This window comes from Schistocerca serialis, chromosome 2, assembly GCF_023864345.2.
Source record: "Schistocerca serialis cubense isolate TAMUIC-IGC-003099 chromosome 2, iqSchSeri2.2, whole genome shotgun sequence".
Taxonomy (NCBI): domain Eukaryota; kingdom Metazoa; phylum Arthropoda; class Insecta; order Orthoptera; family Acrididae; genus Schistocerca; species Schistocerca serialis.
The window spans coordinates 1,130,166,571-1,130,186,099 of NC_064639.1; the positions used below are offsets into that span (position 1 = coordinate 1,130,166,571).

Consider the following 19,529-nt stretch of genomic DNA (forward strand, 5'->3'; position numbering starts at 1 on the left):
TCTGGAAAGTTAATATTTTTGTCATGTTGCTAGCATTCCCTCGGAAGACAATACTGTATCTCACTACTGACTCAGTGTAAGTATGGTATACTCCTTTTTTTGTGTCTATACTAGTTACGTTGGCTAAGATTGTCATAGCAAACACCAGGCTGTTTAGTCTATTTTTTAGATAATCTATGTCTGAGGACCATGACAGGTTTCTGTCCAATTGCATTCTTAAGAATGCCATCTAAATACCTGTTTGTCTTAGTCAGCTTTCTGTACACTCTGTGAACTAAAGTGTTATCAGATCTTCTGTATACCAACACATCTACGAATGGGAGACGGACCTCACTCTCAACCTCCAAAGTGAATTTGATTTTGGGGTGAATTCCATTTAAGAAATTGTGGAATGCATGAAGTTCTTCTTCACCGTGTGGCCATATAACAAATGTATCGTCCACGTAGCGGAGCCAGCAAGAAGGCTTCAGAGGAGCACTACTTATTTATTAATTTATTCATCCGTAGACAACTTGTGTTGTATGGATGTCGTCAACTGTGTACATGGAATGAGTATATATATAATAGTACTTCTGGTAGTACATATTTCTATGGTGCAACTTAATCGTTTGTACACAAAACAAATACACACCAATCTTAGTTACAAATAAATATAAATTTACAAATGTATTCTTACATGGGTTACACAAAACAAATATACACCTATCTTAATTACAGATAAATATAAATTTACAAAGGTACTCTTGCATGAATTGAGGTGAACACATGTAATTTACAGTATTCTTTGACAGTATAGTAACATTTATCTGCTAAATAACTTTTTGCAGCTTTCCTAAAGGCATGCATTCCAGTTTCAGCTTTGATCTCCTCTGGAAGTCTATTATACATTTTTATTCCATTAAATAATAAACTATTTTGGGTTTTTGTTTTGTTTTTTTCGTATGAGATGCAAATGGTGAAAGGATCTAGTCCAGTGTTGGTGTATAGATCTGTTTTGTGTGTACTGGTCAATGTGTTTCTTTATATATATCACAGTCTGAAAGATGTATTCACATGGTACTGTCAAGATTCCCATGGTTATGAATAAATCAGTACAGAACGCTTATTGCTCAAAATGTTCCGTAAAAATGTCAGCTGCAACTGGCGAAATGGGTGAGCCCATATCAAGGCCATCAGCCTGTTCATATAATTCACCATTGTATTTAAAATAGCTTGAATGAAGACGTAACTCAATTAAGTCACAAACATCTGGATCAACATTTTCTCTTATGATCTCCGTTGTATCTGATACTGGGACGTTAGTAAATAACGATGTCACATCAAACTAACAAGAATGTCACCTGCAGATATCCTTAGTGTGCATATAATTTCTAAAAAATGTTTCAAATCTTTTATAAAAGTATTTGTTTTACCAACTAGATTTCTCAGTCTGCCAGATAAGAAGAACTTCGTGCGTTCCACAGTCTTAATGTCCTGTACACGAATTCGCTGGGACTGGGGTTTAATCCACGACTGGCCATCCTGGGTTGAGTTTTCCATGTTTTTTACTTGTCGCTTGGGTGAATGCTGGGATCTGAATCTGAATCAGGGCATAGCCGATTTCTTGCCCTATCCTCCCCTATTTTGTTAATGTTTTAAACGAATATATTATTTTTGTAATGTTTCTCTCATGTCCGATACTGCTGTAATAAATTATCTACGGAAGAATAAATAAATTGCTAAAGTATGTAAACATTAGTAACTACCTTAAACCGTGGAGTGTACCTAAATTTCACAATTAAGGACTGCAGACATTCAGAATACAAAATCTATGATCTGCACTCTTACATGGTGCACAGGGAGTTGCGGAATTAAATATTTCTACCGTAACTTTGTAGCACAAATATGTACTGATACTGTGTAGCTTTTTCTGAAAATTTCGAATGTATTTCTTGTCCACTATAATAATGTGGCATTAGAAATTAATCTTTCCTTGCTTGGGCAAATCGTGGGTTTTATCTTTACAAATCGTTCTTTCTTTTTCTCTCTTATCAACGGGATCTTATCCTCTCGCTTGACCAAAAAAGTACTAATACTGGGTGCCACAAATCACCTCTCCTTTGCTACGTGTAGATGAATTCGGTGTGGCATGGCTTCTGTCACGTTAATACGCTTTGTAGGATAGCGCAGTTCTACTTCCTACACAATGCCGTACTCACATACGCAAACTACGTACAGGCTTTTTTCGTACTGTAATTAAATGTAAAATGATTGATCAGGAATTAAAAACCAATATGAAAGGCATGTGAACCTATAAATTCTAAAAGTTTTCTTCTGAAAACAGAAATATTTACACAACAATATAGTACACCTTTCAATCTCTCTCGTTTCAAGTTTGGTTTTTCCTTTTGTTAACTGTTTCGTTGGGATGTCAGTAGCTGCAGAGCATGCGCGGAGTGGATTTACAGTTTACACTGTGGCTTTTGCGGAGTGACTGTACTTTTTACTGATAAATAAATATCTAATAAATGTTTTACGAGTAAATACCACAAATGAATACTAATTAATGAACTCAACGACTTTCGCGTATTCTTTTAACAATAAAGTCTCGCGAATGGTAACATGTAAATTATTCAACGTTGGTGTAGTGGTAACAGACTAAAAAACCGCAAGCAGACTGAGGAAAGGTAATAAAGTTATCGTTGAATAACGTGCGTCATTGTCAGCTGTTTTGTGACTAATGGTTTACGCGTCTGGTTTTGTGACAACTAATAATCTGATAGGCAGTTGATTGCCTGCTTCACAATTGTTGAGAAGATGTTTCGCTCTTCGTCGGGTTTTGATAAGTTACTTGGTATGGTTTACAAACGATTTCTTTCACTAAGGTGACGTGTAATATAACACAGAAGTTTTGTTCGGAAATCGCTTTAATTGGATTACCTGTCATTTATTTCCTAGATAAGGCGACAAGCAATTTGAGATTAGAACCGGACTGGCCTACAATACTTCAAATATGTGACCAAATCAGACAAGGAGATGTTCAGTAAGTATCATTTAACACAGTGTTCTTTCTATCCTCTTCCGAAACAGGATATTTGGATCAGCCCAGTTTGTGCTGTTTGAGTGAACAATGAAACATGTTGGTAAGTATTTTCTCCCATAGGGGTTAAATAAAGAGAAATTTCTGAATATCAATTTGATAGAGTGTAGTTTGTTATCTTGTAATAAACTCGTGTGCTAATCAATCGGGCCAAGATTTTTATGTTTCTATTTAATGCCGCTGCATCCCAAGCGATCTGTTTTTATTAGTGTAGAAAATCTGTAAACCACCTTCGCCCGCTCCTCACTGAATGTTTAACTTAATATATTTATGTATAGGCGTAGGCTACATCATTTTTCACGGGTCGTGTACTGTACTTTCAAGTCAACATTCTGTTCAAAATTCGCGTTTAATCTCATTGTTTGCAACTACAGTATTATTGGCATGATGTCGGCACTTGTTTGGCTTTTTTACACAATTTTTGTAGAGGCAGTATGAACCACATCAACATGCTGACTGCATCTTATTGTTGACTCTCTCAGATAATGAGTGTAACCTTCTGAAGGAGGAGACTAAGTGCCTGAAATCAGTTAAGGAAATAAAATTTCTCTTATGCAACTGGTTGCTGTTGATTTCGGTGTATACAACTACAGCTGCTGGAGGAGGATTAAAGACTACTGCTACCAAATTATTATTCACCATAAATCTAGGATTGATCTGGTGAAACTACCGTTTTCTGCAGTGTTCGCCAAACTGTTCAGACGGGGCTATTAACTTCACAAGATACATAAAAATCCTTTGTTATTATTCAGTTGAATGTGAATAAAAGAAGATTGTCCCCCCATTAATGACCTTGTTATTACCTAAATATAAAAATAGTACACAAATACCGAGAGTGTGCAAAGAGTGGATTTCTGTGATAATGGGCAAGTAAGTAAATAACAAAAATACAAACACTGAAATTGATAGTAAATGGGCCAATTACACACACACACACACACACACACACACACACACACACACACACACACACACACAGAGAGAGAGAGAGAGAGAGAGAGAGAGAGAGAGAGAGAGAGAGAGAGAGAGAGAGAATATTTATTGTAGAGAAAAATACTGTTAGGACATCTGGTGCCCATCATTGAACTTCATGTAGGCAACTGTTTAAAAAAAAGTAGGCATACCAACAGCAGCTTCATAATATGTTTTTCTATAAATGGAAATGTCGTGTGGCGAGGGCCTCCCGTCGGGTAGACCGTTCGCCTGGTGCAGGTCTTTCGATTTGACGCCACTTCGGCGACCTGCGCGTCGATGAGGATGAAATGATGATGATTAGGACGACACAACACCCAGTCCCTGATATGTTTTTCTATTACGTGGATTGTTGTGAAGAAAGACATTATTTGGAAATAATAGTATGCAGAAATATAACATATGGTATAAAATATCTTCAGCTATGATTTAACCTTGATAGTGTGCAGAAAGGAGCAAGATAGTGTGCAGAAAGGAGCAAAGTATGCAGCTTAAGGAATATGTTACCAACTCTCCTGTGAATTAAGACACATTGGTAGATAATATGGTAATGAAAAAAGTTGTAAAACTGAAATAACCGCTTCTCGAAAACCACTACTGTGTAAATGGATTTCTAAGTAGATAGTATGTTTGTGGTTAGGTCACAGTTGTTAAATTTTGTTGTTAACTAAGATTAATACAAAAAAATCCAGCATGTAGCCATGCTATCTTAGAGAAAATGTATCTTATTTGTAAATATACTGACACATTCCACATCAAGGTTAGTTGTTGTGAAAATGTTTCACTTAACAAGCAAAAAGCTAAGATAAACTCAACTCACCCACCATAATTTAATATTGTGGACTTGAAAATTTACTGCATGATTTGACATCAACTGATCGGGTCTAGTGTAGCAGGGGATACAACCCGTCGGCTTTGGACAATGACGTCACAAGTCGCCAGAGAGCAGTTCACCATTTTCGCTTTTGCTGCTATGTTTCAGTTTCGTTTTTTTACTGATTGCTTAATAAAGTGGATCTGTTTATTCTATCTCGTGAGATTTTTTTAAAAAAAAAGCCAAAAAACACTTATCAGCCACTGAAGGGAGCTACAACACTAAGAAGAATCGCTTCTCGATTGGCCACTTGTGACGCCATTGTCCAAAGCCGACGGGTTGTATCCCCTGCTACACTAGTCCCAACTGATCTTCACAATTCAGACATTTCATGGAGTTTGAGGTCACATGGATGGACTTTAGAATGTGAACCACAACAGATGAAAAATGTGTTCCGATTTTGTACTTTTGTTGTTCACAGCACTTTCAAATTAATTTCCAACCTCCAGTTTTTGTCCCTTTGTTGCGTCATTGTGTGAACAGACTCTCCTATTTTTATTTCCAATTGTTATGGCAATACTGCTCTTCCAGTCAGTTTAGTATTGGTTTGTTGATTGCTTCTGTGCATAATTTTAATAAGATTTGTTGAAATTTTTTCCCTGTTAACATTGTTGTTGGTAGTGTAGGCTATAGCTTGCTGTTTCATCTATGGAATTACTGATGTAATTTAAAATATGCAGAAAAATATACAAGTGTTCATATAAGTAATGAATAATGAAAGCATACACCACACACTGAGACAGACATTTGCTTTTTTATTATGATGATTACAGATTAGATTAAATTAGATTCAGTTTTTATTCCATAGACCCTAAAGTGAGATGATTTTCATGGATGTGGAACAAGTCAAAAAGTAATCATAGAAAACATAAATCATTTTAATAGAATACTCACTAGCCTGGCGGTCATTTGTCGGCAGATTGACAAAATAGGTGAACACATTACAGCAAACTGGAACTGCTAATATTTACAGAATTAATACAGTGTCAGAATGAAACATAGTTATGCACTTTAATAAATTTATCACACTCTAAATACCTAATCTTGGCTATTGTGACCAAGTGATTTCAAAACTGAAATCTAACAGGCATGTTTACTTAAGCTGGTCTAGCAGTTCCTGTTAAGAAATTCACCTATAGAGTAGCAGCAGTTGCCTATCAAAAAGTCTTTCAAACTCTGTTTAAACTGTGCCTTATCCGAAACCAGCTTTTTAATGGTTATTGGCAGTTTATTGAAGTAGACATAGTCTTGGGTGTTATTGAATTTAGCATATGTTAAAATTTTGGAGTAATTAAGGAACACTTTTTTTTTCCTACTTCGACCATCATCAGTTATTTTACTCCCTAAATAGCAAAACTCCTTTACTACTTTAAGTGCCTCATTTCCTAATCTAATTCCCTCAGCATCACCTGACTTAATTAGACTACATTCCATTACCCTTGTTTTGCTTTTGTTGATGTTCATCTTATATCCTCCTTTCAAGACACCGTCCATTCCATTCAACTGCTCTTCCATGTCCTTTGCTGTCTCTGACAGAATTACACTTTGTTATAGTGTCTTGTCAGTTTCTTTGTCGTGGTTGTTCATTGCAGGTTTTCTGTATTGTAGTTGTCCAGTGCTAATTTGTTTACTGAAGAGGCTCCTTAGAAATCTGAGACCATACAGTGAGTTCTGTGTTTTCATGAGGAATTTGCCAGCTGACACAGTTGCAGTGTGTTTTGTGAAAAGGACAGTTTGAAATGTCTTCTAACTGGGACCTCAGGAGAGTGAAGTGTGCTGACTTTTTGTATATACATAAAAGAGTGATAGGACTAAACAAAAAAAAAAAAAAAAAAAAAAAAAAAAAAAAAAAAAAACAGACTTTGTACAAGTTGGGAATAAGCATTCTCATTTGAATACTCTGTTTCAAAGTGAAGAGGTTTCCAGTGATGACTTTTTGTGTTCTAAGTGTTTTGACAGTATAACAACAATGATAGTATCTTAACAAGGTGAAGCCTCCCATGGTGCAGATGATGTAGATCAATAGAGGAAGAATTAAATACACTGAATCAGTCAACTACAGAGGTAGGTGTTAGTCCTGTTAAGAAACCATGGCCAATGAAGTAGAGTCATAAGATCAATGCATCAAGAAAGTGCAGAGCTATGGATGAATACACTACAGCAAAACTGACCACGCTTTCCAAAGTAGAAATTTCATCTTAAGAAGGAAATGAACCATAGCACTGTTACACCTCTTGCCAGGAAGTTTTCACAGATATCAATTCAGCTGTCGAATATTGTGCATCCTACAGTGAAAAGGTGCAAAATTTAACTATTATTCCAGGACATTTTCAAAGAAAACAATTTTGAACCACATTCCATCAGTATCAAAGTACATGGAAGACAAATCAAGGAATATGAGGTTTGTGAAAGGAGTCTTCAGAAGACCAGATCCGTATTGTGGTCATTCGGTAGAAGCAGCTAAAGTTCAAATATCACAGTCATTTTATCTGGAAGATAAATGGTACTGTTCTCATCATAGTGTGAACAAAAAAGACACTAACAGTTGAAGGTCAAAAGTTTGTGAAAGTGAAGAGGTACATGACTCTCAGTATTAAAGAAACTTTGCAGTTTTTAAGAGCAATTATACAACTTCACACATTGGAAGATCAAATAATTGGGTAATTCGAAACCCACATAGAGATGCCTGTCTGTGTGTGTACTGCACAAATTTTGAACTTTGTGTGGTAACTTTGAGGAACTTACTGGAGCACGTGACGTACAACACCTTGGTTGGGCGTGTGAAGTCATTGGTAGTCTGTGACTTAAAGCGAGAGGCTTGTTTGTTTCAAGGATGTGGTGACTGCCCTGGAAAGGGAGGACTATCTTTACAAACACTTGGCCTGGAAGGCGAATCACATAACTCTGCAGAAATTAGATATGCGACATGCGAGGAAAATGAACTAATTAAGAAAACTGTTACCTTTGACAGTTTCATTGACTAACTTTATAAATGGTTAGTGAAAGGAGTAACACACCAACATATGAAGAAATTGCAACAACACAACTTTGCAGAAGTGAAAGGGTGTGCCAGGCTAAGGAACTATGTTTAGTGCTTCACTGTGATTTTGCTGGGAACTGGTCTGTAACTCTCCCACAAGAATTAGAAGGGTATCATTGGAGTAATGATCAGGTTTCAATTTTTACAGGAGTGACATGTTTTGAAAACAATGCCCCAAGTATTGCAGTTATAAGTGATAACTCAGGACATGACTCAGCAATTGCTTTGCTAGCAATGGCAAAGTTCTTCAACTACAAACAGGGGCAGAGAAGATCATCATTATTTCTGATGTTCTCCGTCTTACTTTAAAATTCATTACCAGCTGTTTGAATTGAGTAAGTCGCTTGTGCCAACTGACTGAGTATACAGTGCTGCTGGTTGCAGGAAGGGGCCTTGTGTGATGTAGGAGGCCTGCTGAAGCACCGTGCTACAAAACATAATCTTTCCAGACTAAATACAGCTGTGATTCAGAATGCTGAGGATTTTACGAGAGTCGTGAAATCTTACACATCCACTGCCCTCATTCTTTTGTCCAAAGAGGAAATCGAAGAATTCCGTCAGCAGAAAAAAAGAAGAATGGTCCAAACAAATTACTCCTGTGAAAGGAATTCAGAAGACACATTTTTGTACTCAAAATTGATGGGCGAACCCATATTGCACACACTTTAAAGAGCAAGAAAGAAGAAATTTCATTCGTTTGTCCAACACCTCAGTAACAGCAGGATAATATTCAGATTAACAACCTGAGAAGGGGGATGTGTGTGTGTGTGTGTGTGTGTGTGTGTGTGTGTGTGTGTGTGAGAGAGAGAGAGAGAGAGAGAGAGAGAGAGAGAGAGACTCTGACTGGTGGTTTTCAGAGATTGTAGACACTAGTTAAACAAAATTGTAGTGAACTTATGCTACCACATGGACCAGCTGCAGGATATAGGTTTCCAGCTGAAGGGCAGCAACAACACTATCAGTGCTCACTTCCTGTTCACACTGTTTTGAAGACTGTTAAGTGCTCCAGTTCCTATTGTTTCAACAGGAAGGCATCACTCTGTATCAAAGGAAGATACTGAAGCAGTGGAACACATTTTTAGTTAATTGGCTGGCTAATTTCAGTACAAAACAGAGTGGACAGAAGTTGTATAAATTGAAACCTTTAAGTCTTTGAACCTTTCACATACATTTTGGAACTATTTAAAATGCTTTAAAAATGAGTCTCTTACACATCTTTCGAAACTAAAATTATTTTAAATAAGGCTAGGTTTTGATTTTTATGAACCTGTCATGTGATAATAAAACAGGTTTTGTATGAGGCAAAAATTCCAGTTGTTTGTAAAACCTGTTCATCCTGAAAGTGGAAGCTCTACATTTAAGGGAATGTGGAACTATATGGTACTAATCAACAGGAGAAAATCAAAATTTTATGGATTGGTATTTTGAAGGAAAAAAAAGTTCCATAAATTATTTAAAGAAGTTCAGAATGCTATAGTAAAAGAACTTTGACAGATAAGTCCAAATGGAGGATTTCTTTGTAATCATAAAGCAACTATCTTTCAAATTAAAAAGCCAACAAAATATCTAGAGCTGTTCCAGAGATACAGTATTTTAAAATTTTTTCCAATACTCACTTCATCAAAATGGTATGCGCAATATCATCTTTGGGGGACTGTATCTTGCAGCAGAAATTATTTTGGGGAAAACAAAAATAAAAAATACGTGTTCTTTACTAAGTCTTTCATTTTAACATATGCTAAATTCAAGAACATCCGAGACTGTGAAGGTAAGATTTTTTCCTAGCCTCCCTAAGTTGATATGGACTACGCCTGCAGTGTATTCTTTGTCATAATTTAAATCTGGTTCTTGAAACTTTGTTAGTGGGCTTCCTCGGGATAGTTCACATCTATATTTGAGTCTACCAGTTTAGTTTCTTTAACACGTCTGTGACACTGTCCCATGTGTCAAACAAACCTAAGATAACCATTTCTGCTGCCCTTTCATGTATACATTCAATATCTCCGGTAAAAGCCTACATACCCAAAGTAGGCAAACCTCATGCTGTAGTAACTGACAATGCACTACCATATTTCGAATTACTGGCAATGCTATGGATGTTTTTAGTATGTACACAGCAAGGGAGGTATTCAATACCACCTATTGCCATGGGCCTGGCTCATTCAGCAGTCATGCTTTGCACATTTTTACAAGTGTATTTAGTGTGTGCTCAATTTTATTGTGACAACCCACCACTGTGGTTTGACTTTTAACATGAGTAACTTCCCAAAAGCTGGGTCTTTGTAATAGTCCATCTGTTGTTGTTGTTGTTGTGGTCTTCAATCCTGAGACTGGTTTGATGCAGCTCTCCATGCCACTCTATCCTGTGCAAGCTTCTTCATCTCCCAGTACGTACTGCAGCCTTCATCCTTCTGAATCTGCTTAGTTTATTCATCTCTTGGTCTCCCTCTACGATTTTTACCCTCCACGCTGCCCTCCAGTACTAAATTGGTGATCCCTTGATGTCCTACCAACCGATCCCTTCTTCTAGTCAAGTTGTGCCACAAACTCCTCTTCTCCCCAATCCTATTCAGGACCTCCTCATTAGTTATTTGATCAACCCATCTAATCTTTAGCATCCTTCTGTAGCACCACATTTCGAAAGCTTCTATTCTCTTCTTGTCCAAACTATTTATCGTCCATGTTTCACTTCCATACATGGCTACACTCCATACAAATACTTTCAGAAACGACTTCCTGCCACTTAAATCTATACTCGATGTTAACAAATTTCTCTTCTTCAGAAACGCTTTCCTTGCCATTGCCAGTCTACATTTTATATCCTCTCTACTTCGACCATCATCAGTTATTTTGCTCCCCAAATAGCAAAACTCCTTTACTACTTTAAGTGTCTCATTTCCTAATCTAATTCCCTCAGCATCACCCGACTTAATTCGACTACACTCCATTATCCTCGTTTTGATTTTGTTGATGTTCATCTTATACGCTCCTTTCAAGACGCTGTCCATTCCATTCAACTGCTCTTCCAAGTCCTTTGCTGTTTCTGACAGAATTACAATGTCATCGGCGAACCTTAAAGTTTTTATTTCTTCTCCATGGATTTTAATACCTACTCCGAATTTTTCTTTTGTTTCCTTTACTGCTTGCTCAATATACAGAATGAACAACATCGGGGAGAGGCTACAACCCTGTCTCACTCCCTTCTCAACCACTGCTTCCTTTTCATGCCCCTCGACTGCCATCTGGTTTCTGTACAAATTGTAAATGGCCTTTCGCTCCCTGTATTTTACCCCTGCCATCGTCAGAATTTGAAAGAGAGTATTCCAGTCAACACTGTCAAAAGCTTTCTCTAAGTCTACAAATGCTAGAAACGTAGATTTGCCTTTTCTTAATCTAGCTTCTAAAATAAGTCGTAGGGTCAGTATTGTCTCACATGTTCCCATATTTCTACGGAATCCAAACTGATCTTCCCCGAGGTCGGCTTCCATTCGTCTGTGAAGAATTCGCGTTAGTATTTTGCAGCCGTGACTTATTAAACTGATAGTTCGGTAATTTTCACATCTGTCAACGCCTGATTTATTTGGAATTGGAATTATTATTTTCTTCTTGAAGTCTGAGGGTATTTTGCCTGTCTCATACATTTTGCTCACCAGATGGTAGAGTTTTGTCAGGACTGGCTCTCCCAAGGCTGTCAGTAGTTCTAATGTAATGTTGTCTACTCCCGGGGCCTTGTTTCGAATTAGGTCTTTCAGTGCTCTATCAAACTCTTCATGCAGTATCATATCTCTCATTTCATCTTCATCTACATCCTCTTCCATTTCTATAACATTGCCCTCAAGTACATCGCCCTTGTATAGACCATCTATATACTCCTTCCACCTTTCTGCTTTCCCTTCTTTGCTTAGAACTGGGTTTCCATCTGAGCTCTTGATATTCATACAAGTGGTTTTCTTTTTCTCCAAAGGTCTCTTTAATTTTCCTGTAGGCAGTATCTATCTTACCCCTAGTGAGATAAGCCTCTACATCCTTACATTTGTCCTCTAGCCATGCCTGCTTAGCCATTTTGCACTTCCTGTCAATCTCATTTTTGAGACGTTTGTATTCCTTTTTGCCTGCTTCCTTTACTGTGTTTTTGTATTTTCTCCTTTCGTCAATTAAATTCAGTATTTCTTCTGTCATCCGAGAATTTCTACTATCCCTCATCTTTTTACCAACTTGATCCTCTGCTGCCTTCACTACTTCATCTCTCAAAGCTACCCATTCTTCTTCTACTGTATTTCTTTCCCCCATTCCTGCCAGTTGTTCCCTTATGCTCTCCTTGAAACTCTGTACAACCTCTGATTTAGTCAGTTTATCCAGGTCCCACCTCCTTAAATTCCCACCTTTTTGCAGTTTCTTCAGTTTTAATCTACAGTTCATAACCAATAGATTGTGGTCAGAGTCCACATCTGCCCCTGGAAATGTCTTACAATTTAAAACCTGGTTCCTAAATCTCTGTCTTACCATTATATAATCTATCTGTAACCTGTCTGTATCTCCAGGCTTCTTCCATGTATACAACCTTCTTTTATGATTCTTGAAGCAAGTGTTAGCTATGATTAAATTGTGCTCTGTGCAAAATTCCACCAGGCGGCTTCCTCTTTCATTTCTTACCCCCAATCCATATTCACCTACTATGTTTCCTTCTCTCCCTTTTCCTACTGACGAATTCCAGTCACCCATGACTATTAAATTTTCGTCTCCCTTCACTATCGGAATAATTTCTTTTATCTCATCACACATTTCTTCAATTTCATCATCATCTGCAGAGCTAGTTGGCATATAGACTTGTACTACTGTCGTAGGCGTGGGCTTCGTGTCTATCTTGGCCACAACAATGCGTTCGCTGTGCTGTTTGTAGTAGCTGACCCGTACTCCTATTTTTTTATTCATTATTAAACCTACTCCTGCATTACCCCTATTTGATTTTGTATTTATAACCCTGTATTCACCTGACCAAAAGTCTTGTTCCTCCTGCCACCGAACTTCAGTAATTCCCACTATATCTATTTCCCTTTTTCAATTTTCTAACCTACCTGCCCGATTAAGGGATCTGACATTCAACGCTCTGATCTGTAGAACGCCAGTCTTCTTTCTCCTGATAACGACGTCCTCCTGAGTAGTTCCCGCCCGGAGATCCGAATGGGGGAATATTTTACCCAAGGGGACGCCATCATCATTTAATCATATAGTAAAGCTGCATGCCCTCGGGAAAAATTACGGCCGTAGTTTCCCCCTTGCTTTCAGCCGTTCGCAGTACCAGCACAGCAAGGCCGTTTTGGTTAGTGTTACAAGGCCAGATCAGTCAATCATCCAAACTGTTGCCCCTGCAACTACTGAAAAGGCTGCTGCCCCTCTTCAGGAACCATACGTTTGTCTGGCCTCTCAACAGATACCCCTCCGTTGTGGTTGCACCTACGGTACGGCTATCTGTGTTACTGAGGCACGCAAACCTCCCCACCAACAGCAAGGTCTATGGTTCATGGGGGGGATTGTCCATCTATGTTATGGAAATATGACCAGTATAAATCTGAAGATGCGTCTATACTGACACAAAGCCGGTAGTTGCGAATAAAGCATCTTCATAAAGCTATGTGGCTTTTGGGAACGCCTCATCATTCTTGACTTTTTAACTGCTGCAATTTTTATGATAATATGAATGGTTATTGAGTGTTGTTATTGTTATTTTAGGATGGGTCATACGAGTGATTTTCAAGCCTTCTCCTTTGTAAACTGATCTTATTTTGCTAGTAGAGTATCAATAAACTGAAGTCTGACACCTGCTTTACCAGCAGCTGAACTTATGCAATCGTTCTATTTCATATCCCTACAAAGTGTTACCCACAGGTATTTGTATGAGTTGCCTGATTCCATCTGTAAGTTTTTGGTTATGTAATGATAAGATACTGTCCTTTTTTTTATGAAGTACACAATTTTAAATTTTTGAAAATTTAAATCATGTTGCCAATCTGTGTACCTTTGCGAAGTCTTATTGTGATTGGACTGAATATTTATGCATTTTTTTCCCCAGGCAGTACTTCATTATAGATAATTGCACCATCTTCTGCAAAATGTCTGGGGTTACAATGTTGACAAGAGTGACACACAAAGCTGAAGCTGATTTGTCTGTTTCAGCCAGTATTACTTTGTGATTCTGAAGACACAGCTCTGTCAAAAGTTCGTCCCTAATAATCTGTGTCACAAATTAACTTGCAAGCAAAGACTAACATGTTGGGCAGAGATTTATCTTACAAAATCATGCAATCAATTCAAACCACTGTGTCCAATTGAAATGAAATGGAGTTCACAGAATTAGGGAAGTATCCGATTCCACCCATCTGCTTTGACCCATGATGTCATCAATATGGTGGAAATGTTTACCTCCAATGCATACAAAATGACAATGTCATCAGTACATACTCATGCCAACAAACACGAACAGAAATAAAAAGGCACAAGAATGTCTCAGTCCAACAATAAAATGAAACTAACGGGACAACTGTGAGGAATAGGGGGTTTATGGTAGCTAAATATATAACAGTACAAGACATCACACCATCCAAAAATAAATATTATTATTATTTAATATAAAAACAAAAAAAAAACACCTCAACTTATGACATAGCTCTACAGTCACAAAACCAACAGGAGTCATACACTTCACACAACCTATATAGCTCAAAGAAAGCCCTCGATACCAAAAAACCAACACCTACAACTCTGAAAAATAGAATCGGACATTGCCCTTGACCTATGTAGCTCAAACACAGCTCTCGATACCTACTGGCAAAACACAAATTAAAATTAAAAAAAAAGAATGGTCCAAACCTTAAACTTCACACACCTACATAACTCACAAAACATCAATGAAACCAAAAGCCCAACCATTCAAACACCCAAAAAAAACCATATTCACTAGATGAATTAAAATACAACCGAAATACCGTAAGTATAAAACAGACAAAACATCTCAATTACTATAGAATAAAACCAAAACAAAAATTACTTACCAAGAGAAGCTTCCGACAAAATCACCTTGGTTGCTCAGCATGCACACGCACACGTGCAGATGGGGGCGCGCGTACACACACACACACACACACACACACACACACACACACACACACACACACACACACACACCCCCTAAACTAATCAGACGTAACAAAAATGCCAAACACATAAGCAGAAGCAGAAGAAGAAGAAAATCATAACAACTCACTGAAAACAAAGGAAGCACTTCCAAATCTACGTTACAGCACTGACCACCTAGACTCAAATAAACCCATGCTACCACAGTGGCAACTGAGACTCAAATGAACCTAACACCACGCATTAGACTCAACACGTCAACATCCACCACCAGAGGGAGCCATCAAATACTCTTGCAACTGTGACCGGAATGGTCACAGGGAGGCCGAGAAAGCGCAGCGGGACCAAACGGAGAGCGGCCTGCGAACAAACAAACAAACGGAAAGGACGGACATGAAACAACAACGGACGATCAATAGAGACCTTATGATGACAACATGCAAGAAGCAACGGGGTGACAGAGACAACCAAATTAATCCAAGGCGTCCACTAGTAATGAAAACAAATAACGGTAAACACGCTGTCTGTTGTCGAGGCGATATGTCAAGATGCACACAATGGTTAGATTCACTGGCTGAGCGAGAGGCAGGCACTTAAATACATGATAGGGGCGCCACTATTGGCCAATGGGGCCTACGTGTTCCACTGTGGAACTCTCACATTAAACATTGGCCCGGAGGCGCGCGCCACCAAGGCTTATGGCGTGATGGTGCAGAGACATCTAGGGGTCTTCGACGTCCATGCCGTTTTGCTCATATTCCAAATCCGTGGCGCGCGGCATCAGATCCCTCCTCCCTGAAACTTGCACGTAGGGGCAGAAAAGCCCTCGACGGTGCCGAGGTGGGTGGAACTGGGAAGAAGAGCCGGGCCCATCAACCGCCGTTCGCGGCGAAGGAGGGACGCCCAAAGTATCCATGACGGCTGACCCAAAGTCCAGGCAGGGGAGGAAGCTGCTGATCCACCCAGTGACGGGAAGGTCCGGCGGCAGGCCCGCGGGGAGACAGCAACCGGGGGTGGGGGCGGCGACTCGAGGACCATGTCCGCACCTGAAGAAGGTAGGGGTGGAGTCCCGCGGGGGCACGTGGGCGGAGCTGATTATGATGGCAGCGCTCCAACCCTTTTGACGTCTGCATCGACGACATGGGCCGCAATGACCATGGCAGGTCTCCAACCCCTCTTGCACCTGTACACACGGGCCCACATGGCTGCGCTGGGCGCATAATATTGAGAGGGCCGGGAGTGGGGGTGGGAGGGTGATGGCATCAGCAAATGGAGCAGGGTCCGCAACTGTCGCCCATGAAGGAGCTCCACCGGACTACGTCCGTCAATTTGGGTAGTGTGATAGGTGTAGGGTAAGGGCTGACATGATTGGAGGTGTGTTGACCGCCTTTGTCAACTGTTGTTTAAAAGTGCGGACAAGCCTCTCCGCCGCGCCATTGGACGAAGGGTGGAAAGGCAGGCTACGGATATGTTTGATACCGTTGGCCTCACAGAAGTCGTGGAAGGAGGACTCCGTGAATTGGAGGCCATTATTGGCGACCAATGTGTGTGGCAGGCCCTCAATGGCGAGAACCTGGGCCAGGGCCGTGAGTGTAGCCTCGTAGCCTCCGTGGTGCTGGATGCCATGCGGATGACATATGAGTAGTTGGAGTAGGCATCAATGTAAGTAACCACATGGATCCCAAAAACGGGCCCCCAAAACCAATATGGACATGATCCCAGGGCCGGCGAGTCACAGGCCAAGGTGCAAACGACTGAAGGGGGCTTGCCTGGTGACGCGCACACACAGTGCACCCACGGACCAGGCGGTCAATATCGCCATTGATGCTGGGCCAATACACGTGCTGGCGAGCCAAAACTTTCATACGGGACATACCCCAGTGCCCGTGGTGTAACAAACTGAGCTCCCGAAGCCGCAGATCGAGAGGGATGACCACCCGATGGGCTTCCGACTCCGTGACCAACAGAAGGACATCATTGACCATTGAGAGAGCCTGTGGGACAGGTGGCGCCAGGGGCTGAAATCGGACTGCATGAGACGAGTAACATAGGAGGGTCACCCGTGGACCACGTAGTGGAGAACCTGCCGTAAGATAGGGTCACAGCGGGTAGCTGGGGCAATATGAGCAGCCATAAGAGGCAGACCATCCAGCGCATCCTGGTGGGCAGAATCAATTTGAAAGCAGAGGACCTCCTGCTGGTCAAAGGCAGGATCGGGGCCTTCTGAGAGATGTGACAAAGCCACCGCAATAGCATGGTGGGCGGTGGGCTTATATGGGATGGTGTAAGCGTAATTTTGTAAAAACAACTCCCAGCACTGGAGACGTTGAGCCATCCGCTCTGGAAGGTGAGAGTGGGGTCCGAAAAGTGTAACCAAGGGTTTATGGTGCATCAGGAGGGTGAACTTTGCCCCAAAGAGATAGGTGTGAAATTTTTGGACGGTGAACCTGATCGCCAGGGTCTCCTTTTCAGTCTGGGAGTAGTTCCGTTGTGCTGGGGTCAACGTCTTAGAGGCATAAGCGATGGACTGTTCAGAGCCATCGGCATCCTGATGCGCGAGGGTGGCCCCAATGCCATATGCCAAAGCATCAGCCACCACAACTCCAGAGAGAAGGGAGTAAGGCAAGGGGCAAACTTCAGCATCGCCTTTAAATGGAGAAAACCCTGGTCACAGGCAGGAGTCCAATCGAAAGGTACTCCTTTGTAACGCAAGTGATTGAGGGGTTGAGCAACGGAGGCAGCCTGGGGCAAGAACTTTAAAAAATAAGTAACCTTGCCCAAAAACACCTGGAGTTCAGCTAAGTCCTCGGGACAAGGAAGGGCCTCAATGGCCACGACATTACGACCCGAAGGACGAATGCCATCTTTGCTAAGCCAGTGGCCTAAGTAAAAAACAAAAAAAAAACACTTGTCCAGCTGACAGCGTAAACCTGCAGAGAGCATGAAACAAGGCACTGAGGTTTCGCAAATGCTCCTGGCGGGAACGCCCGGTGACCAAGATGTCATCCATATAATTCACACAGGAGGGGATAGGCTGTGTAAGCTGCTCCAGGAACTGTTCGAAAATGGCCAGTGCAGAAGAGACACCAAAGGGAAGGCACTTATACTTATACAATCCGAAAGGTGTGTTGATAACCATGATGTTCTGAGATTCGGCATCCAAGGGTAACTGGTGGTATGCCTCAGCCAGGTCGATCTTTGAAAAATACTTTACCCTGGCAAGCTTGGCGAGAAGGTCTTCCTGTCCGGGAATGGGGTAAGTGTCAATGAGGGAATGACCATTGACAGTAGTGCCGAAGTCCCCACACAGCTGAAGGGACCCATTGGGTTTCCGTATGACCACCAATGGCGTCTCCCAGGCACTGTAAGTCACAGGGTCCAAAACGCCAGCAGCCTGGAGCTGACCAAGTTCCTGCTTGACTGCCGGCCGTAAGGCCACCAGAAGGGGCCAGGCCAGGAAAAAGCGAAGCTGCGCATCCGGCCATAGGGTGAGGTGCACCTGAAAACCGGAAGCACATCAGAGATCCATTGCAAACCATGGCGCAAAAGTGGAGCACAGATCGTCCAAGTCCTGAAAAGGAACAGACGTGGAAATGACCTTAACTTCGTCAGAAATTGAAAAGCCAAACAGTTGAAATGTATCCAGGCCAAAAATATTCAAAGCCGATGGATGGTCGACGACAAAGAGGGCAAGGAGCTGGTCGACGACAAAGAAGGTAAGGAGCCGGGGAACACACTTGTACGTCGCCTGGACGACGAACTGCCCACGAAGGGGAATGGAATGGTCTCCATAGGCGACCAAACGGCGAGAGGGAGGTGACAACTCAGGAGAGCCCAGCCGGGTATGTGTCACCATATTAATCAGGGAGACAGTGGCCCCAGTGTTGACCTGAAAACTGACATCCTCAGTGAAAAGGCAGAGTGTGAGGAAAAGCTTCGGCGCTGATGGGTCATCCTGTGTGGGATGACTGATTGCAGAGCGTGGACTGTATCTTGAGGCCCAGGAGGGGCAGGACTGGAGCGAGTCGAGCGACTACGAGAAACCAACGGATGTGGCCGTCCTTGTTACATAGCGTGCACGTTTTCCAGTGATGGGAACAATCGGCTCGAGAATGTGCAGTAAAGCACTGTGGGCAAGATGGAAGTGTTCTGCGCGTGTGGTGACGAGGGGCGATCGGAGGCGCCAATGCCATAGAGACGTCAGACAACGAGGAGTCACGACAGCACTGGCCTCTGTCGGTCGGGCCACGTCGACGTCACGAGGGCGGAACCCGCCATGACGCCTTGATTGCCGCCACCTGCAGCTGCGTCATAAGACGCTCGTTAGCCACTTGAGCAATTTCAATGTAGTTTGCATTGCGGAGAGTCTCTTCCTAGGAGGGGTTATCGAGTTTCAGTGCAGCAGTACAGACCTCGGGATCGGGAGCCAGTTG

At 41.3% G+C, this 19,529-nt stretch overlaps 1 protein-coding gene across 1 annotated transcript in view; it reads left to right on the forward strand.

Moving 5' to 3' along the window:
* Positions 1–2,653: 2,653 nt before the first annotated feature.
* LOC126458589 (hepatocyte growth factor-regulated tyrosine kinase substrate) overlaps positions 2,654–19,529 on the forward strand; it is a 119,763-nt gene continuing 102,887 nt past the window's right edge. The window contains exons 1-2 of the mRNA XM_050095728.1: positions 2,654–2,833; positions 2,938–3,022. Of these exons, the coding sequence (XP_049951685.1) occupies positions 2,797–2,833; positions 2,938–3,022 (122 nt within the window). The 5' untranslated portion in view covers positions 2,654–2,796. The remainder of the gene's footprint in view (positions 2,834–2,937; positions 3,023–19,529) is intronic.